Source organism: Carassius auratus, chromosome 48, assembly GCF_003368295.1.
Source record: "Carassius auratus strain Wakin chromosome 48, ASM336829v1, whole genome shotgun sequence".
In the NCBI taxonomy this organism is placed as follows: domain Eukaryota; kingdom Metazoa; phylum Chordata; class Actinopteri; order Cypriniformes; family Cyprinidae; genus Carassius; species Carassius auratus.
Genome location: NC_039290.1, coordinates 5,750,870 through 5,772,880, shown reverse-complemented (window position 1 = coordinate 5,772,880; position 22,011 = coordinate 5,750,870). Strand labels below are relative to the sequence as shown.

Below are 22,011 nucleotides of genomic sequence, written 5' to 3'. Positions count from 1 at the left end.
TAACGATGCAATGTTTACAGTAGAACATAACGGCCTACAAACCACCAATTATAACCTAAATAGTACTTGCCTCATTTATTACTCATGCGGTCTGTACAGTTATCCCAATATTCAGTGCCCTATTTTATTTTAGTGTTTGAGAGGGGAAACTGTCAAACACTGATGAAAACACATTAACTGGAGCAAAGAGACTATTTTAATTTTACAGCAAAAAGTCTGTTTAAGGTAAACTGGAAGGCACAGTCAGGAATAAATAGCAAAAGCCCAACTGATGTGTATGAGCGAGACTTTAATTTAAAGTTTATCCAGTCAATGGAATTGACAACTCAAATATGCAAATAAGAATTTTAACCCGGAATTTACAAATGAATCATGTGAAACCTGAGTCGAAACCTAGTTCTCTAAATCAATTCCTAACCCCAGGTTAACACTGAACTGTGAATGAATGAAAAGCAACAAGTCATGATTTTGTAAACCCAGGGTTTAGAATGGCCTGAGTTGACAATTTTACTTATTTTTAAATCCTAATATGTACAAAACAGTAAAATAAACACAAAAATCTTGAGGTAAAATGTTTAGTTATGCCAGATCAGTCAACACTACTCTGCTTTCCCTGCTGATTTATATATACAGTATATAAACAATCAGACAAAGAACTATTAATTAAAAATAGTTAAAGTGCAAACATGCCATTTAAAACGGTCTCATTGTTCTTCTGTTATCCTCTTTGTTCTCTGTCCAAAGAGCTTTTACTTATTTTTTTTTATGATGTTTTTAACAGAAAAGTGGGGAAGCCCACCAGGGTATTTCAAGAGAGCTTTGACCTGTAAATGTGACTCAAGCGCCAGTAGATGACGCCTACTCTCATAAAAGTGTTGTCTGCTACTGCACACCTACATTAACCAACTCTCATCTATGTGTTATTAAGGTGCACTATACTTCAGAAGTTAAAAACTCTGATGTGAAACTACCCATTTTGTTCCCATTTATCACTTCTACACAAACTGGAATAGCTGACAGACACCCAGTCAAGTATGTATTTCACAGTTTAGTAGATGTTCAGTGGTTGTGCCCTCTCGTTCTTGAAGCAATGCTAGAGTCAGATAAGAAAATCAAGGCTGTCTAGTGAACTCACACTATGAGTTTAGACTCTGAGTCTTGCGTATTGATGGACTCTGAGCTGCCACCCTGTTCCTGCTCAGGATGACGGAAACTACAGTCTTCTTGCTCAACAACCATTATCCTGGACTCTGAGGGGTCTAAAAGAAAGGAATGGCAATAGTGTAAATTCAGACATTATGATGACAGTAGGGTTGCCACCCGGCCTTTAGAGTGACAGACAAATCCATGCTTCTAAAGGTAACGGCCTATTGTTTTATTAAAATTCGGATAGTCTGTTGATATAATCTTTCATACATTATCAGAGCTTGGTAGACATAATTATTATATTCTTAGACAGATGAATTAATAGATTAGAATTAATGTTAGTCCCTATTTATTCATTTGAACATTTATATTGGTCATAAATAATAAATCATCATATTTATCATATACAATTTGCCATTTAATGGCATTTAAGTGCTAAATTATTTAGAAAAAAATGGAATAAATAATTACATAATGATGTAGTCCTAATTTAAGCAGATTAATAATAAAAAAAGAAGAAGAAGCAATTCATCACAGGTTACAGCTGCAGAACTGGCTAAGACTAATAATAAATAATAATTATAAGTAAAATAATACAATTAAAAATAACAATAATAATGTATTCTGTGACAAGTTTACATACAGGAGCATGTTTTCTTGTGGTTTATTGTTGAGCTGTGAGTTCCTCACTTATTATTTGGGTCCTTTTTCTTTTTCCTTTTTTTTTTTTTTTGTTGGGGAAGGGTGAATGGGTGTCCCTTATTTTGCCTCGCTGAAGGTGGCAACCCTACGTGACAGGTAGTTTTATTCTAAGAACGGCATATAAGAAAGACAAAATGGACACACAGGTTTAAATAGTACCTTGGTCAGGGGTATCTGTTTTTCGCTTCTCTGTTTTGTTTTGTGCCTTTACATATGCAACCACTGATACTATGATACAAAGGACAGCAAACCCTGCCATCCCTACAGCAATGTAAACTGGAAGCCATTTTCTTGGTTCTAGAAGAAACAAAATTATCCTTGAGGTTAGAATTTGACATTCATATTGAAAGCTATGCAGTCCAGTTAACTTGAGCACATGAAGCTATGTTCTTTATTATTTTTTTTTTTTTACTAGATATTCTCATTTACCTTTCTTATCCATCAAATCAGTTTTTTGGTTAGGTTTAGGTTCTGTAACAAAAACTGTAGACAAAAACATTAGATTATGCAGCAGTATGTTGCTTGCCATCAAAGTTATGTTCTTCTCCTGTATTTACTTCTTACCTTCTAAATGTGTGCACATACTGTCGCTGGTAACATTTCCTTTGACCAAAGTCTGTCCATCAGGACAACTAGAGAATTAAGACGAAAGTTGGAATGACATTTATGACAAATGCATTTCTGAGAAAATACATAAAAGTAAATAAATAAAAGAAACTCTACTTTTCTTTTTTTGTCCATTCTTTGCACACACTGTGGATCTTATCGTTGAATTTTCCCTCTGGACATTTTCTGCAAGATCCTGCAAACATTAAACCACAGAATTTAATTGAAAATAATACAGCGAAACAGCAAGTAATTTGCTATTAAACAGCCTGAGGACTTATTAAATCAGAGATGGACAAGAAAAGGAGTTTGATTAAATTCTTACGTTCTTCGGTTGGCTCCTCTCCCTCCTTGCATTCCGTAACACAGAAAGAACATTTGTCATTTCCACACCGATATCCGGCCTTGCATCCACAGACGGTATCGCTGCTGATAGTGCACTGTTTAAGCGTAAACTGTTTACCTGCAAACGTGTAACAGAAATATTAAAGCTCAGTCAGTATGACGTTATGTATGCATTATGTACTCAGTATGAAGCACATACAGTGTCAAAGCTCATGATGATGCAGATCAATAAAATAATTTATATCCTAACCTTAAATTTTCATTTGCTTAACTAAAATGGCATTGAGGATGTAAAACTGGATCATACCTATGCACTGGGTACATCTCAAACAGTAGTATTCATGACTGGTTGTGTAAGTGTCAGGTTCACAGGGGGTACAAAGATGTTCTGGGTCTCTTCCACATCTCTCCACCAAGCGGTTCCCTGTAACCACAAAGCAGCTACTTTTAGCATGGCCAATGAAACTCATACCCATGTGATTCTTATAAACTCATGGAGGGGTTAAAGAACACAAATTCTGAGTATGGGTCACCATACTTGGCCACATGTCACTTCACTTTCACTTTCACATTCATGACTTCAGCACTCTGATCACAAAAGCATGTCCAAAAGTCAGCGAGGGGATTTTTTCCCCATCTCATTAAAAACCCAGCAATAAAAAATGTTTTAGGATTTGGAAAAATATAAAACAAACAAAAGTTAAATCTTTTCATCTGATAATATTAAAATTTTAGTTCCACTGTATGTTTTGTGAATGTTTGAAACTGGACCTTTAAAGCAAGCTTTACAGAACTCCTTATTTACAGTAAGATTTCCAGGACAACCTTTCAGATTCTCTAAGGATGATCTAATCATCTGTATGCAATGACAGAACCCATCAAGGATTTCCCTTCGAGTGCTAAACCACATCCTTTTTCATGACACTTTCAAAATGATCTGAAACTTCACTTGGTCACTCACATGTAATCTGCTGTTTGGCATTTCGATATTCCAATCAATTATTTTGAAAGTGGTAAATCGTGAAATCGTACCTTCATAAATGTTGCATTTATCTTGTTAGGTTACATAACAGTACATTGCAGTCAGGTAATGTCTCTGTACCTGGCTTGCATTTCTTGCAGCAGACATCACTTCCATTAAGAGTCCAGTCATCGCAGCCAGTGTCAGCACCTATAGTGCAGTTCAGTACTAAACTGAATATTAGCAAAAACCTTGGAAGTCTTCGGGTAGCAGCCAACATTTCTTCCTGGGCAAGAAATAAAAAAAAATTACAACTAAGAAAAATCATTATTAAATAATATAATACAAATATAATATTTTATATAATAACAGAGGTGTTTACGAGTCATTAAGTTAGAGTCTGAGTCAAGTCTTGGGTCTTTGGTCATGAGTCAGAGTCAAGTCTCAAGTGCTTTAATAGCTTGCCAAAAAAAATCCAATTCAGAATCCTCATGTATAGAAATCGTCATACAAAACTGTTTTATAGGCTATAGACAAAATATATTATATATTATTTAAAGAAGTGCTAAGATGTAAGGTTAATGTAGGCTACATACAGCCTGTTATATGCTTTAATCCATTATCACTTTCAAAACAGTTTTTCTGTAATCAAATTCTTTAATAAAAGTCCTATCTACCATGACACATAAGAAAATATATTACAAATCCATACAAATAAATTCTTTATTTTTGAAGTCAGGGGTATTCAATCAAATTAAATTCAGCATAGTTTTTTTCTGCCGTGTTTTAGTGAAAGAAATCTGTAATTTTGCAGCTCTCCGTGTTTCTGGTGATGTTAAAATAACCGCGTCATCCGCACCGGGCCGCGTCCCGAGAGAGAGAAAGCGCACGGAGCTGAAAGGGCTTGCGCGTTTAGCTTTAGATAAACAATACTATAGTAGCCTCTATAGAGCTAAATATATATATAATATAATATATTTAAATGACCCCGAGCGCTTGTTATGTGATCTAAAATATGTACAAGTCATTTTCTGGAGTCTGGAGTCTGGAGTCATTTCAGGTCGAGTCCGAGTCTCTGGAGTGCCCATCTCTGTATAATAAAATAGCCTCATGAGAACCAAAAAAAAAAGTTTGTGATCTTTATTTTTTATTTATTTTATTGTTTTTCTCTTTTATGTCATTACATTGGTTGGAGCATAAAAAAAAACAAATGGAGAAAAAAAAACATTTTGAACAAAATATGTGTATTCATATTTTATTTTATTTAATTGTAGAGGACGCCGCGACTAAATAAATAAATAAAATAGACATGAAACAATTTTTTTGTTAGTTTTTAGGTTTCAGGATATTAAACCATACTTTGTAAAAACTCTCAACTACGTTATGAAAGATGAATGATTTGATTTACTACCCTATACTTCATGGAATATGTGCATAAAATTTCCATAAAGTTGGTATTCCCATACAATGTATCTATATATTGCATCTGGTTTGCATATTACTGTTTTCGGGTGACATACTCATAATGAAAAAAGAAGTATAATACTGGGAGTAATAACTTGGCAACATTTTCATAAGAATATCTCATATTTCATAGGAATATTCATCTATAATTATGTTCCTATTGACTTGTTGTGTCTCCCCAAAATGCCTGATTAACACGATGTTTGTCCTGGTGTCCTCTTCAGAAGACAAATATGAAAATTATACCCCGTTTCGTAACAAAAGTCATAATCCGGATTGAAACCCCATAACATTTTTCTGAGATATTTATATATGACAAACAATTTGAAAATAAGTCAGATTTAAAAGATTATTACAAAACATTACCATATTTCCTTAAAAGTGCTAAATGTAATCATTCTGTCGATATCAGTCATATTTAAAGACCCAAGGAGAGGGAGTGTTTATTATCAAACCTCCAAACATTTGATATCTCTGAGAAAGCACTTAATGTGCTCTGTACAGGGCATGCAGAACTTAAAAACATCCAGAACATCCTTATAACTGTGGCATGTATGGTCTTAGAGAAATTCGCTTAATTATAATGCCCTCTACAGATATATATACAATTATTATTATTAATGTTAATAATTAAAAGTGTAATTCCTTCATCAATTCATTCAGCTCTGTCCGCAGTGAACAGTGAAGTAAAACAAAAGTCTCAGTCAACTTCTAAAATCCACAAATGTTTGTAGATGTAGCATAGAAACAATTATCTATATGATTCGTACTGATAAATAGTGACAGGTAAAAAATATTCTCTTACTGTTTTGAATGTAGTGGTCCTGGTTCGAAGCAAACGCGCAATAAGTTGAGAATTTCCACTTGCTCATGATTTAAAGATCACAAAAAAGCTTTACCATTGAACTGGTAGGAGGGGCTTTTCCTCTCGCTCTCCTCTGTTAGACATCCATCCGCGTGAGTGGCCGCATGTTTTTCTACTCACACATTTCATATCGGGTTATATAGAGTTTACGTTTTGCCAACTTTAGCGACTTTTTTTAAAAAAACAAGCGACAAATATAGCGCCTTTTTGGACAAAATTAGCGACTCGCTGGTAGCTACTACTGCCGCACTGGCGAGAGTTCTTTCTTTCAAAGCACGCGCATACCTCTCTCTCTCTCTCTCTCTCTCTCTCTCTCTCTCTCTCTCTTAGCAAGCGGCAGAGAGGAGGAGCAATTTCAGTTAAATTATGTTGCTTCTCTAATTTTACATGTTAAATGTATCTTTGCTTATGTGATGTGTATTTGATTTCATCAGACGTCGGCTCGATTAGAAATAAGGATTTTTATGCAGATTAACATCTTGGAAGGGAACGCTGAATGTAGTCTTAAAGGGCCACATTTCAGTCTGTATTTCATATTTTTCATATATAAATGAAAACAGTTTTATTGTGAGTTTGGGTGAAATAAAATACAGTATGTGAGCACAGAGAGGCAAACGAATAAAAGGCAATATGTCTCGACGACGTCATGAATATGACGTCATATAGTGACATTTAACGATATTTCAAACTTTACCATTGAAAGAAGCTGTGAGTAGTTTGTACTTTGCCAACTAGTCAACATAAACTGGTTAGTGACACATCATGACTCAGTGCTGTCCAAAGGAAGGAGCACAACATATTTGCTATGTCATCCACATTTAGAAACTCCACTGCACATCGTTTTCGACTTCCTCCTAAGCCTATATTTAAAATCTTTCATTCTTACACTTGGCATTAGAATGGAGCTTGAAGGAAGCTAGTAATATAGTGGCAATGAACAAAGACACCTGTAATAACATACATCCGGTGAGAATCCGGTCAAGAATCAGGTGATTACTTGGTCATTGTCCCTAGTGGTGACCTCTTAGCTGCTGCTTCTTTCTCTTTCTTTCTTTCTTTCTTTCTTTCTTTCTTTCTTTCTTTCTTTCTTTCTTTCTTTCTTTCTTTCTTTTTACGGTAACACAAGAAAATATACCCATAGAAAAAACATGACAAGCATGTTATATGGTAATGAAAGCATTTTAATGAACGTACTTTGTACAAAATAATTGGTACGAGACACATTTTGTAATACAGTAAGCAATGCAAAACTTGGCAAATGCAAAATCCATATTTCACAAACAGGCTATCTTGCGTCAACTAACAACAATAAATCAATACCATAGTTTAAAAAACTGAAATAATGAGTTAATACATATTAAAACACAAACCAACACAAAGGTTGACCAATTTCGTAGAGAACTTAAATCCTGGCTGTTTTTACCACTGGAAACAGAACAACGTATTTGTGGCAACTTGGAAAACTGAAGCAGTCAAAATGTGGTAGCCTACTAGCCATATCTTTCAGGAAATTCCTATTTTACAAGTTGTAATTAGGAGTTCCATGAAGACGTAAACTCTTTTTACAATCCAGTATTTGCATTAAAAGAAACATTTTATATTCAGTCAATTGCCTGAGTCAGTTTGCAGCAGATGGCAGACACACCTACCTTAACAATTACAGGTGCATCTAAAAAAATGTAATATCATGGAAAAGGTCTTTATTTTTTTGTAATTGAAATATTTCAAGATTTTTTTGTTTGAATTCTGATGGTTACAACTTACAGTTTGGAAAAGTTAAAAAGTCAGTATTTCCAAAAAAAATTATATTCCATTTTGAGCTTGATTAGTTTGATTAATTTTGAGTATAAATACTGGGTACCTCTTGGGCTAGTTTAGAACATGCAACCAAAATTATTGGAAAAACTACTGACTTGACAGTTGTCACGAAGACAATTATTAACACCCTCCACAGAAGGTCATTGCTTAAAGGTCTGGCTGTTCACAGAATGCTGTATCAAAATATATTAATAGAAAGTTGACTGGAAGGAAAAAGTGTGGTAGGAAAAGGTGCACAAGCAACAATGATGACCACAGCCTTGGAAAGATTGTCAGGAAAAGCTGATTCACTTGGAAGAGCTTCACAAGGAGTGGACTAAAGTCGGAGTCAGTAATAATGTCAAAAGCATTTTACCTGGGGTAAGGAGAAAAAGAACTGGACTCAGTGGTCCAAAGTCCTCTTTTCAGATTTAAGTAATTTTAGCATTTAATTTGGAAATCAAGGTCTGGAGTCTGGAAGAATACTGGAGAGGAAAGAATCCAAAGTCCAGTGTGAAGTTTCTGTCAGTGATGATTTGGGTGCTGTGACGTCTGCTGGTGTGGCTCCATTGTGTTTTCTCAAGTCCAAAGTGCAGCCATCAACCAGGAGATTTTGGAGCACTTTATGCTTCCATCTGCTGACAAGCTTTATGGAGATGCTGGTATCATTTTGCAGCAGGACTATAGCACCCACAGTGCCAAAACCACTTCCAAGTAGTTTGATGACCATGCACAGCAAAATATCCAGTGTTGAAATCCTAGTGTTGGGTACTTTAAGAGTAAAGTGTTAAGGTTGTGGTGTTGAATTTTAGAGGATTAACACTTACTACTGTAAAGTTAACAGAACCTTGGCAGTGTAAATACGCAGAGCTACCTTTATTAACACTGTTGAGTGTTATTAGTCACACCCCGGAAATTTGCTCGTGTGCACGCGCCTGACCTATCTGAAATATTTTTCACAGACATATTGTGGCAAGTGGGGCGGGGCCGAGGGACGTGGGAACAAGGAGTGAGGCCGGCAGAATGATTGGGAATAAGCGACACCTGCGCCCCACCGCCGGTCTCGAGTCCCACGTAGGAGATGGAAGGATATAAAACTGGAGCGACGATAGTGAAGGACGACAGAGGACCAGGCCTGGGCTATATTTTATGTTTTGCTTTTTATTTGAGCGCACCAGTCGTCCGTGAGGGGCTGGTGCGCTGTTTTGTGTTTATTTTTGTGTTTATTTTTGTCACACAACTAAAAGCCCAGGCCTGGTCCTCTCTCGTATATATATGTGTGTGTGTGTGTGTGTGTGTGTGTGTTTGTGTCATATTTCATATATTCATATATTTTCAGTACTTATCCTGCTTGATCTGTCCTCTGCTTTTGACACGGTTAATCACCAGATCCTCCTATCAACCCTACTGGCAAATGGCATCTCAGGAACCACACTTCAATGGTTTGAGTCTTACCTATCAGATAGGTCCTTCAAAGTATCTTGGAGAGGTGAAGTTTCCAAGTCTCAACTACTGGGGTGCCTCAGGGCTCAGTTCTTGGACCTCTTCTCTTCTCTGTCTACATGGCATCATTAGGTTCTGTCATTCAGAAACATGGCTTTTCATACCACTGCTATGCTGATGACACTCAACTCTACCTCTCATTACATCCTGATGATCCTACGGTAGCTATTCGCATCTCAGCTTGTCTAACAGACATTTCTTCCTGGATTATTGACCATCATCTTCAACTCAACCTTGCCAAGACAGAACTGCTTGTGATTCCAGCAAACCCATCATTCCATCACAATTTCACCATCAAGTTAGTCACTTCAACCATAACTCCTTCAAAACAGCTAGAAGCCTTGGAGTTATGATTGATGATCAGCTGACTTTCTAAGACCACATTGGTAAAACTGTCCAATCCTGCAAATTTGCTTTATTCAACATCAAGAAGATCAAGCCCTTTCTTTCGGAACATGCTGCACAACTCCTTGTTCAAGCTCTTGTTCTGTCCAGGCTGGACTATTGCAATGCCCTCTTGGCAGGTCTTCCAGCCAATTCTATCAAACCTTTACAATTAATTCAGAACGCGGCAGCAAGATTAATTCTTAATGAACCAAAAGGAATCCACGTCACACCTCTGTTTATCAATTTGCACTAGCTTCCAATAGCTGCTCGCATAAAATTCTAGGCATTGATGTTTGCCTACAAAACTACCACTGGCTCTGCACCCATTTACCTAAATTTGTTACTTCAGACTTAAGTGCCCTCTAGAAGCTTGAATTCTGCAAGTGAAAGTCGCTTGTTTGTGCCATCCCAAAGAAGCACAAAGTCACTTCATCTTCAAGAATCGGCTTAAAACACATCTCTTCCATCTTTATTTGACCCTCTAACTTTATCACTCAATATTCTAATTCTATTCTTAAAAAATCTAACTACCTTCCTAATCTTTTTGTATTCTATTTTTTTCTTTTCATTTATTATGCAATTATATATATGTGTGTATGTAGCTTGCTCTATTCTTTTTTTTATTCTATCTGTTTTCTTTTTATGTATTATATTATCTAAATTCCCATGCTATGTGTACTGTTAACCTAACTGAGACTTGTTATAGCACTTATATATCATTGCTCTTTTTGTTGTTTTTGATTGCTTCCACTGTCTTCATCTGTAAGTCACTTTGAATAAAAGTGTCTGCTATATGAATAAATGTAATGTAATATAAGTGTAAATATTCATTTATATTCATTTGTATATATTTGAAAATAATTATCAATATACTCAAAATCTCTATACTGAGCGAGTCAAATTGTTCACCATTCAAAATGAATTTGTGCCCTCACAAGACTTGGAATATGACACATGGGTAGCATGAACTACAGATCACATATGATTTTTGGTATGCGTGTACTGTCATTTATTTATGTGCTGTGCCATTTATGCGCACTCATTTTGATCGACGGAACACTGCCTCAGCACAATGAAATCACCATGGAATTCAGGAATGCGACCCATTTTCCAGTAAGACCGACTTTCTTTTTACAACAAAAAATATACATTTACAGTGAGTTAAATGCTTTTCCTTAAATGGATAGTTCAAATTTAAGTTTTTTTTTTACTCTTGAATTTGTCTTATGTCATATATTTCTTTGTCAGTCAACAAAATGAGATTTAATTAAAATGTCCCGAATGTGCTTGTCCATATAATGGAGAATAACATCAAGCTTTTAAAATAGAAGCAAAAGTATAATAGAGAGTACTTATGTATCATGTCATTTCAAGTGTTCTGCGGGTATACAATAAGGTTTGGTGAGAAACATACTGAAACTTTTTAATATTATTTAACAAACATCCTGACTAGATGGTTGGTCTTTGTGCATGACTGTGTCTTAATGACACACTATTAGTTCAGTTCACTCTGAATTGCACACAAGTTTTGAAAAAAATCAAGATTAATAAAAATGTTACATAAAAACTAAGCATGGAAATCCCCCAAAAAGTATCTGTGTACTTTCTTCACTGACTCTGGACTGGAGCTTAGGTTGTCATGACAGTCCAGATGACAGCTGAGACATGATGACCTGATAACTTCCTGTTGCAATGAGCAAGATATATTTACCTCAGATAAAAAAGCACATAGATTGCATTTTATTTTGTGTTTTTATTCATCTTGATTGTTCACAACTTGTGTGCTTTTCCTGGTTGAGTTAGACTGAAATGCTTTGCTACAAGAGTTTCATGAACGTGCATTCATGCACAGAGACCAGCACCTCACATCAGCTAAGTACGGCCCTGGATTCTGCTTTGATGTTAATAAATGAGATGCTGTGGTTTAAGCAGATAAATGTAAGCTATTACTGTGCTTGATTGGCCAGCCAACTCACCTGACCTGAACATCACAGAGAATCTATGGTGTATTGTGAAGAGGAAGATAAGTAACATCTGGCAAACAATACAGAGGAGCCGGAGGCCGCTATCAAAGCAACCTGGGCTTCAATAACGCCTCAGCAGTGCCAAAGACTGATTGCCTCCATGCCACGGCGCAGTGAAGCAGTGATTCATGCTAAAGGAGCCCAAACCCATGTATTGAGTGCATAAATAAACCTGCTTTGGAGATCTTGAACATTTCTGTTTTGTAAAAAAAATGTTTGATTGATCTAAAAGAAATAAAAAAAATAAAAAAATAAAAAAGAAATTTAGATACTGACTTTTGATTCATAACCATCAGAATTCAAACAAAAAACTCTTGAAATATTTCAGTTTGTGTGCAATGAATCTAAAATATAAGAAAGTTTGCTATTTAATTATTTTATAATAAAATGAAATTATAAAAAATAAAGAACTTTTCCATGAAATTCACATTTTTTGAGATGCACCTGTATCCTGCCTGAAATACTCATAAACATTACAGATAATATCTGATGTAACAATTCATCTACATATACACATCCTAAAAACTAATCCCATGCAACTAATAAACTGAAATTCGGTTGTTTTTAGTTCAAGGTTTTGAGTCAATGTCACCCTCTGTCAGGAAGGAATAGCAATGTGGCTGCTCGAACACTTCCTGTGGCTTTGCCGCATAGATGACCACTTTGAATTCTATGATCAATCCATAAATTTTTATAAATCAATTCTGACTTGTAATCAGGCTTTGAGGCAAATTCTGTATTTAATTACTGTTAAATTGTATATTCACATGGTTAAAATGGCAAAGATTTACTGGGGGACACTGAAGTATGCAGTTTCAGATGTATTTAACAAAAAAAATATTTAGAATCAGAATTAGAAAGATCATTATCGCCAAGTATGCTTGCGCATACAGAGAATTTGTTTTAGTGACATAAGCTTCCAGTAAACAGAGACAACAACACACGGACAAAAAAAAAAAAAAGATTAATTTGCAAATAAATAAGTTTATAAACAATTGTGCTATAAATGAAAATGGAATAGGATTGAGTAAAATGCAGGGAGGTACTAGGATGGAGGGGTAACAAATGAATACAAGGATATTGCACATTTTTATTGCATAAGTGGGGAAAATTTTACTGTTCATGAGGTAGATTGCCTGGGGGAAGAAACTGTTCTTGTGCCTGACTATCCTGGTATTTGCTGCCCTGAAGCACCGGCCAGATGGCAAACTCAGCCAAACCCGACAGTTACTAAAGTACACAGGACAGACTCAATGATGGGTGAGGAGAACTGTTTCAGCAACTCCTGTGGCAAGTTAAACTCCCTCAGCTGGCGCAGGAAGTACAACCTTTGTTGGGCCTTTTTCACAATGGAGTCAATGTTATTGTCCCACTTCAGCTCCTGAGAGATGATGGTTCCCAGGAATCTGAATGACTCCACTGCAGCAACAGTGCTGTTCATGATGGTGAGTTGGGGGAGTGCATGGGGGGTTTCTTCTGAAGTCCACGATCATCTCCACTGTTTTGAGAGTGTTCAGCTCCAGGTTGTTAAGACTGCACCAGACAGCCAGTTGCTCAACCTCTTGTCTGTAAGCAGACTCATCACCATCCTGGATGAGGCCGATGACTGTAGTGTCGTCTGCAAACTTCAGGAGCTTGACAGAGGGGTCTTTAGAGGTGCAGTCATTGGTGTACAGCGAGAAGAGCAGTGGGGAGAGAACACATCCCTGAGGGTTACCAGTGTTGGTGGTGCAGCTGTTTGACATTAATTTCTCCAGTCTCACTAACTGTTGCCTGTCTGTCAGAAAGCTGGTGATCCACTGACAGATAGAGCTAGGAACAGAGAGCTGGGTCAGTTTGGTCTGAAGGGCTGTTGGGATGATGGTGTTGAAAGCCGAACTAAAGTCCACAAATAGGATTCTCACATAAGTTCCTGTTTTGTCCAGATGTTGCAGGATGAAGTGCAATCCCATGTTGATTGCATCGCCCATGGACCTGTTTGCTCAGTAAGCAAACTGCAGGGGGTCCAGTAAAGGTCCAGTGATGTCCTTCAGATAAGCCAGATCCAGTTTTTCAAACGACTTCATGATGACAGACATCAGAGCCATCAGGTCTATAGTCGTTAAGTCCTGCTATCTTGGGATTCTTTGGAACCTGGATGATGGTGGAGCGTTTGAAGCAGGAAGGCACTTCACACAACTCCAGAGATCTGTTGAAGATCTGAGAAAAGATGGGAGCCAGCTTGTCAGCACAGGTTTTCAGACAGGCTGGAGTAATGCCATCTGGGCCTGGTGCTTTTCTTCTTTTGTTCTTCCTGAAGATCTGGCGCACATCATTTTCACAGATTTGAAGAGAAGGAGGGGTGGAGAAGGGGATTGACTCGAATTGTGGTCCATAAACAGCGCCTTCTCCAGACAAAGAGGGAACCGCTCCATCTTTCAAGAATAATCTTTGAGCAAATCCGGCATTAAACTGATTGAGATTGAGGAAGCTCGCTGTCCTCAGCAAAATGTGCAGCACATAGTTTTACATGTGGATTATAATTTTCGGGAACCGAGTTAAAAATAAATTGTAGCCATTGATCTCTATAAGTACAGCGTCCCTGGGAAGCTCAAACAAAGGTGATTGGAATCCGAGATGAAAATAATAGCGTTTCGAGAAATAGCGACAAAAGCACTCTTCAAACGCAACTCTTCCTCCTTCTCCGTGCGAGCGCAACTAGACCATGCCCCCTTTTATGATGTCATTACTGCAGGAACTAGAGGGATGTAGTCCAAACTGGTCATTCGTTGTAGGCGAATTCTGTTAAATAAAATATCTCGCTTGGCATTGAACTTAGAGCTTTAGAACTTTACAGATCTAACAACAACATTACACACTAACTAAAGTTTGAAACATGGGATCACGAAGAACGGGACCTCTAAAAATTCCTGGATTAAACCCTGCTCCAACACAAATACCATGTAGTCCCACTTCGAAATTCACCACTGAAAACAATAATAAAAAAAATAAGACTGAAATAATTGCAAGTGAAATTACAGTTTCTTTGAAAAAGTTTTAGGTACTGGGCCATAGTCACAGCTAACTTGAGAGAAATTACATTGTCTTTTGATGAGGTGTGGCTAAACAGCTCTATCACTTTCACAGCAGCCTGGTAGTTGCACCACTAATCCACAAATTTTCATATCCAATAACAAAAGTGATGATACTTCCAGACATCGTCACTGAATCACTGTTTTCCCCATTAATTTTGTCTAGTCATTTACAAAAAATAAGTTACATTTCGTAGTGATATTCTAAAATGCTATTATGTCATGTAATGAAGTAAAAAAGAAAGTTAATGAAGCCCTGGCACATACACCTACATTACCGCATCACACACACCCACACCAAACTTTTCATTGGAAAATTAAATGACATTGTCAGCCCACACCAAACACGTCATGCAGCTCAACTTACTTAAGAATCTCTGTCTGGACAAAAAAGGACAAGAAAAATAAACAGGCATCAGATTCAGCATATATTGCAAACATGTGGCTAAGATATCTATCAGGTTAAATATTATTTCACTATCTGTACTTGACACTTTTATGTAATAAGAATTTTGTTTATGTTAAAAGTTCACTTCCTCATACTTCAGAGCAGCAGTATTGTCAGAGCCGGAGCATGAAACACTCATGCAAATGTCTGACACATAGCAGGGAATAAACATCTGTACTAGATATACTATGCCAGTAAGTGTTTCAGAAGGCTGTCTCAGACTTACCATCAAATATTATATATATTCACCAGAGCTGCACAGGTTGTTGCTGGGATCCTCTTCCACTCTTCCACAATGACATCACAGAGCTGCTGGATGTTAGACACATGGCGCTTCTCCACCTTCCTCTCAATAGGGTTCAGGTCTGGAGACAAACAGGTGCTGGTCATATAATTAGAATATCATCAAAAAGTTGATTTATTTCACAAATTCCATTCAAAAAGTGAAACTTGTATATTCATTCATTACACACAGACTGATATATTTCAAATGTTTATTTATTTTAATTTTGATGATTATAAGTAACAACTAAGGAAAATCCCAAATTCAATATCTCAGAAAATTTGTTTATTACTTAAGACCAATACAAAGAAAGGATTTTTAGAAATCTTGGCCAACTGAAAAGTATGAACAAGGAAAGTATGAGCATGTACGGCACTCAATACTTAGTCGGGGCTCCTTTGGCCTGAATTACTGCAGCAGTCGATCAGTCTGTGGCACTGCTCAGGTGTTATGAGAGCCCAGGTTGATCTGATAGTGGCCTTCAGCTCTTGTTGCAGCTCTGCATTGTTGGGTCTGGCATATCGCATCTTCCTCTTCACAATACCCCATAGATTTTCTATGGGGTTAAGGTCAGGTGAGTTTGCTGGTCAATTGAGAACCAGGATACCATGGTCCTTAAACCAGGTACTGGTAGCTTTGACACTGTGTGCAGTCCTGTTGGAAAATGAAATCTGCATCTCCATAAAGTTGGTCAGCAGCAGGAAGCATGAAGTGCTCTAAAACTTCCTGATATATGGCTGCGTTGACCTTGGACCTCAGAAAACACAGTGGACCAAAACCAGCAGATGACATGGCACCCCAAACCATCACTGACGGTGGAAACTTTACACTGGACCTCAAGCAACGTGGATTGTGTGCCTCTCCTCTCTTCCTCCAGACTCCAGGACCCTGATTTCCAAAGGAAATGCAAAATTTACTTTCATCAGAGAACATAACTTTGGACCACTCAGCAGCAGTCCAGTCCTTTTTGAAGCGAGACGCTTCTGATGCTGTCTGTTGTTCAAGAGTGGCTTGACACAAGGAATACGACAGTTGAAATCCATGTCTTGTATACGTCTGTGTGTAGTGGTTCTTGAAGCACTGACTCCTGCTGCAGTCCACTCTTTGTGAATCTCCCCCACATTTTTGAATAGGTTATGTTTCACAATCTTATATAGGGTGTGGTTATCCCTATTGCTTGTAAACTTATTTCTACCACATCTTTTCCTTCCCTTTGTCTCTTTACGAATGTGCTTGGATACAGAGCTCTGTGAACAACCAGCCTCTTTTGCAATGATCTTTTGTGTCTTGTCCTCCTTTGTGCAAGGTGTCAGTGGTCGTGTTTTGGACAACTATCAAGTCAGCAGTCTTCCCCATGATTGTGTAGCCTACAGAACTAGACTGAGAGAGCATTTAAAGGCTTTGCAGGTGTTTTGAGTTAATTAGCTGATTAGAGTGTGGCACCAGGTGTCTTCAATATTGAATCTTTTCACAATATTCTAATTTTCTGAGATACTGTTTATAATCATCAAAATTTAAAGAAATAAACATTTGAAATATATCAGTCTGTGTGTAATGAATGAATATAATATACAAGTTTCACTTTTTGAATGGAATTAGTGTAATATATCAACTTTTTAAAGATATTCTAATCATATGACCAGCACCTGTACTTGGCCACGCCATCACCGTCAACCTTCAGCTTCCTCAGCAAGGCAGTTGTCATCTTGGCAGTGTATGGGGTCTTCAAAACTGCCATTTGCCCAGTTTCTAAAGAGAGGACATTATGTTTTGCTTCAGAATGTCATCACACATGCTGGACACCATCTGAGCCAAACAACTTTATCTTAAACTCATCAGACCACAGGACATGGTTCCAGTAATTCATGCTCTTGGACAGGTTGTCCTCTGCAAACTGCGGAATTTCTTGTGAGTCATCTTAAAAAGAAGCAAGAGACAAGCTGACCTTCCACTTCTGCAACCTCTAAAGCCATGCCGGCAGCACTCATGCAACTGTTTTTTGATGCCAGCTTCTGCACTCGACTTCTTTGATCAACCCTTGTGAGGCCTTTTCCAAGTGGAACCCATCTTGGAAAACCTCTGTATGTACAATAACGGCTGTATGTTAAGTTATTTTCAGATAACAGTAAATTTATACTGCTATACAAGCAGCACATTGATTTCTCTAAAATATATCCAATATACTTTTGTATATTACTGTATATTACTATATATTTGAGACATATTAAATAACTAAAGTAATATAGTGAAAATTTAGGTGGTTCAATATTACAAAATAGTTCAGATAAACAGTTCCTAACAAACAGCTTTATGCCTAAATGAGACTGACATTCAAGGCACAATGCACAGTCATATATCTATTTACACAGCTTTTTGTCACATAAATAAAGATGAGGACATACAATGTAACTTGAGGGGGAAAAACATTTTAAAATCTTACCTGTTTATTTGCTTAAATCCATTACAATGTACAAAACAAAGATACACAACAAAGATAGCAGGCAGCTGCATTTGAATTAAACCATAGGGTGGGGCAGTGTAATATGTGACAAAATGTAAAGACGTTGACAGTGTAAAGAAGTGAAAAAAGCGCTGGCCTAAAATAGTGAGTGGTGTGTTATTTGGAATTGCTAATGAGGAAGATTATTATTTTAGAAATAACCTTTGAATGTCACAACTAACAAATAAGAATCAAGTATTCCAGAGAACTGTGTAAGAAATTGTATTATAGAACGCATGCATACATTGGGTACTGAAAAAGAATTAGCTCCCTTTAAAATAATAACATTTTGTTGCTTTGCAGCCTGAAATGAAGATGGCACAGTTTTTGTTTTATCCAGCTGTATTTACAACTTCTGTGCAACTTCTTAACATCCAAGTGAAATATATAACACCAACTTGTCATAAAAAAACTGATTTATTGAGTTAGAGAGAGGATCACCCCCATGTGCCAGTATTTTGTTGAACCACCTGTAGCTTTAATTATAGCCTTTAGTCTGTTTGTATATTTTTCTAGAGATCTAGAGATCTATTTTAACAATCTAAAAATTTTAACAATTAACAATTTAACAACAATTAACAATTAAAAAATAGTACCTTGAGAAAGTATTCATACACCTTAATTTTTTTCAAAATATTTTATGTTGCTGCCTTGTGTTAAATTGGTTTAAATTACTTTTTTACCCACATCATTCTACACTCCATTCACCATAAAAGCAAAGCAAAAACAGGATTTGAACATCTTTGCAAATATATTTAAAATAAATAACTTAAATAATTCCATTGCATAAGTATTCATATCCTTATACGGGACAGTTGAAATTTAGCTCAGGAGCATTCTTATTGCTTTTAGATGTTACAACACTTCAAGTGAAGTTAACCTGTGGAAAATGTAATTAAATGGGTATAATTTGGAAAAGCACAAATCTTAATAGAATTTTAGAAAAGCTAATAGCTGAATATCATATGTATATGCATATCAGAACAAAAACCAAGCCCTCAGGTGAAAAGAGCTGCAGTAGAAACAGGTTTGCTTCAAGCCACACATCTGGGGAAGATAAATTCTGATGACCCTCAATTCCAAGCATCATGTTTGAAAGAAACCAGGCACTGTTCATAACCTGCAGAGTACCATCCCAAAAGTAAAGTGTGCTGGTAGCAGCCTCATGGTGTAGGCTGTTTTTAAGTGCCAGGGACTGAGGGAATCGTCAGTGTAGAAGAAAAGCTCAGTGCACCAAAATATTGAGATAGCCTTAATGAGATAGCCCTAACCTTCTTCAGACTGGGAAGAAGGTTCACCTTCCAAGAGGACAATAACCCTAAGCACAGAGCAAGACAACTGTGTGAATGTCCTTGAGTAGACCAGCCACAGCCTGGAATTGAACTTAAGTTATGAATACTTATATGTGACGAGTGGGGCGGGGCCGAGGAATGTGGGAACGAGCGTGAAAGTATCCGGAGGAGCAGGGAACGGGGGACTCTTGCCGGCTGCCCAAAACCGGAGGAGCCGTCTCCGTCCACCGCGCGGCGGAGGAGTGTCGTGCCGTCCGCTGAGGGCCGTCCAGTGCCACCGCCAGGCACTTCGGAGGAGATCACCCAGCTGGTGGAGGGCCGAGCAGCAGCAGTTTTTCTCCCCTCTCTCGTCTCTGCCGCTCCTTCTTCCATCTCCTTTTCTCTCGCCTTGTCTCTCCTACCCCCAGATTCCCGCAGGTCCCCTTGAGCGGTCTCCCCCCGGAGGGAGCGAGTAGAGTGCAGTCTCGGGAGTACCTGCGAGGGGCAATGGGGGTATGTGACGAGTGGGGCGGGGCCGAGGGATGTGGGAACGAGCGAGGCCGGTGGAGTGATTGGGAAATGAGCGACACCAGCGACCCACCGCCGGTCTCGAGTCCCACAGAGGAGATGGAAGGATATAAAACTGGAGCGACGACAGTGAAGGACGAGAGAGGACCAGGCCTGGGCTTTTAGTTGTGTTTGCTTTTTATTTGTGCGCATCAGTCATCCGTGAAGGGCTGACGCGCTGTTTTGTGTTTATTTTTGTAATTAAAGTCTATATTTGATTGTCCGCCGGTTCCCGCCTCCTTCTTCCTGATGAATACAAAGGTTTTATTATTACATTATGTAAATACTTATTTCAGTTTTTTATTTCAATAAGTTTACCAAGTTGTGTCAGCTCTGTTTTTGCTTTGTCATTATGGTGTATGGAGTGTAGATTGATGTGGTAAAAGTAATTTAAAGCAGTTTAACATAAGGCCGCAACATGTAAGCACTGTAAGGGAATGGTCTAAAGTGCACGGTGCAGGTGCACTCAGGGCGTGTCCGGATCCACTTATGCTAGTTTAACAATTGGAAAATGGTCTAAACGGGTTGATCCTATTCTCTTAATGAGTAATGGGTGTTTTGGGGGCATAATGTGCAATAAACCAATTAGAGTCTCAGCTCCCATCCCATAAAAGCCAGATGCGCTCGTGCCATGAAGGGTTTCGCTATTTATATGATGGAATATCATTTTTAAAAAACGTTTTTGTGCTGCTGCGTGTCTCTGTCTGTGTAATAAGCAACGTGTACATGCATCGTGCACACTCTTTACACAGTCTTTAAATAACAAAGAAAAAATACTGTTCCAGACTTTAGACCAGGTTTGAGTTGGTCTATAGCGCAGTCTATTTTCAGTTCCTCAAAATAGCAACGCACCAACAATGTGCCTTGTGATGATCATGACAGCCTGAAAGCCCCTTTTATTTTAAACCAGCACGCTCATGGCACACAAATGAGTGAAAATTAATTTGCTTTTTAAACAATACTGCACTGGACAGGAAAATGAGAACTGTGTAGGACTGAAACTAGCAAAAACACTTGAGCCATGCCTTGTGCTGCATTGCGCCGGGTGTATGAAAGGGCCTCTAGATTTGGTAATATTTGCCTGTTCTTCTTTGCTCAAGTTCAGTTAAATTTGATGGCGACCATTTGTGGACTACAGTCTTCAAGCCATTCCAAAGATTATCGATGGAGTTTGGGTCTGGGCTCTGACTAGGCAATGATGCAAGAACATTAACCTTTTCTCCTTTAACTGCTGTGGTCAGTTTTGCTGTGTGCTTTGGCTCATTGTCATGTTGGAAGGTAAACCTTCTTCCAATTGTCTGGCAACTTTCTGGCAGAGGGCAGTAGATTTACCTCAAGAATTTAATGGTATTTTGCTACATCCATTTTTCCTTCTATCCCAACAAGTGCTCCAGTCCCTGCTGGAGAGAATGACCCCCATCACAGGATATTAGCGCCCCCATGCTTTACTGTAAGAATGCTGTTATTTGGATCAGGAGCGGTCTCATTTGCCTCTGAATCTTCAAGATGCATTTAGGCAAAGCTCAGTCATGACTGCACATGGCCTTTTTTGAGGAGTGTCTTTTTCCATACCAGCCACATTTGTGGAGAATTTGTGATACTGTAGTCACATGCACACAATTCATGTGACAATGGATGCCGGAACACTTCCCATCTAGGTTAATATTAGTCTCTTTCTTTCTTATTCCAATGTCACCGTTGCCTCCCAGATCCAGTCCAGATGGTGGATCAGCACCTGGAATAAACCACGCCATGCTGGTTTCCATCTGCCCTTACCAAAAAGTAGTATACTTAAAGTTTATTTGGTAACACTTTAGAATAAGGTTCCATTAGTTAATGTTAGTTAATGTATTAATTAACATGAACTAAGCAAGAACAATCCTTCTACAGCATTTATAATTAGTTCATGTTAATTTCAACATTTACTAATGCATTATTTAAATCAAAAGTTGTGCTTGTTAACATTAGTTAATGCACTGTGAATTACCATGAACTAACAATGAATAACTGTATTTTCATTAACTAACATTAAGAAAGATGAATAAATACAGTAATAAATGTATTATTCATT

General features: G+C 37.7%; 1 protein-coding gene across 3 annotated transcripts; it reads right to left on the bottom strand.

The window, feature by feature from the left end:
• Window positions 1–269: 269 nt before the first annotated feature.
• Window positions 270–6,365, bottom strand: LOC113065626 (tumor necrosis factor receptor superfamily member 9-like). 3 transcript variants are annotated; one of them, XM_026237041.1, is made up of 9 exons: window positions 6,030–6,360; window positions 3,902–4,042; window positions 3,107–3,223; window positions 2,780–2,917; window positions 2,572–2,650; window positions 2,413–2,480; window positions 2,278–2,331; window positions 2,008–2,145; window positions 270–1,259 (listed from the first exon to the last, which is right to left on the bottom strand). In XM_026237041.1, exons 1-9 carry the CDS (start codon window positions 6,094–6,096, stop codon window positions 1,132–1,134), a joined length of 930 nt encoding a protein of 309 aa, XP_026092826.1. In that variant the 5' UTR covers window positions 6,097–6,360; the 3' UTR covers window positions 270–1,131. The 3 variants fall into 3 exon arrangements, with proteins under 3 accessions (XP_026092826.1, XP_026092829.1, XP_026092827.1); XM_026237044.1 differs by having other exon boundaries at window positions 3,902–4,046; window positions 6,030–6,357; XM_026237042.1 differs by lacking the exon at window positions 270–1,259 and adding an exon at window positions 1,361–1,933 and having other exon boundaries at window positions 6,030–6,365.
• Between the last annotated feature and the right edge of the window lie 15,646 nt (window positions 6,366–22,011).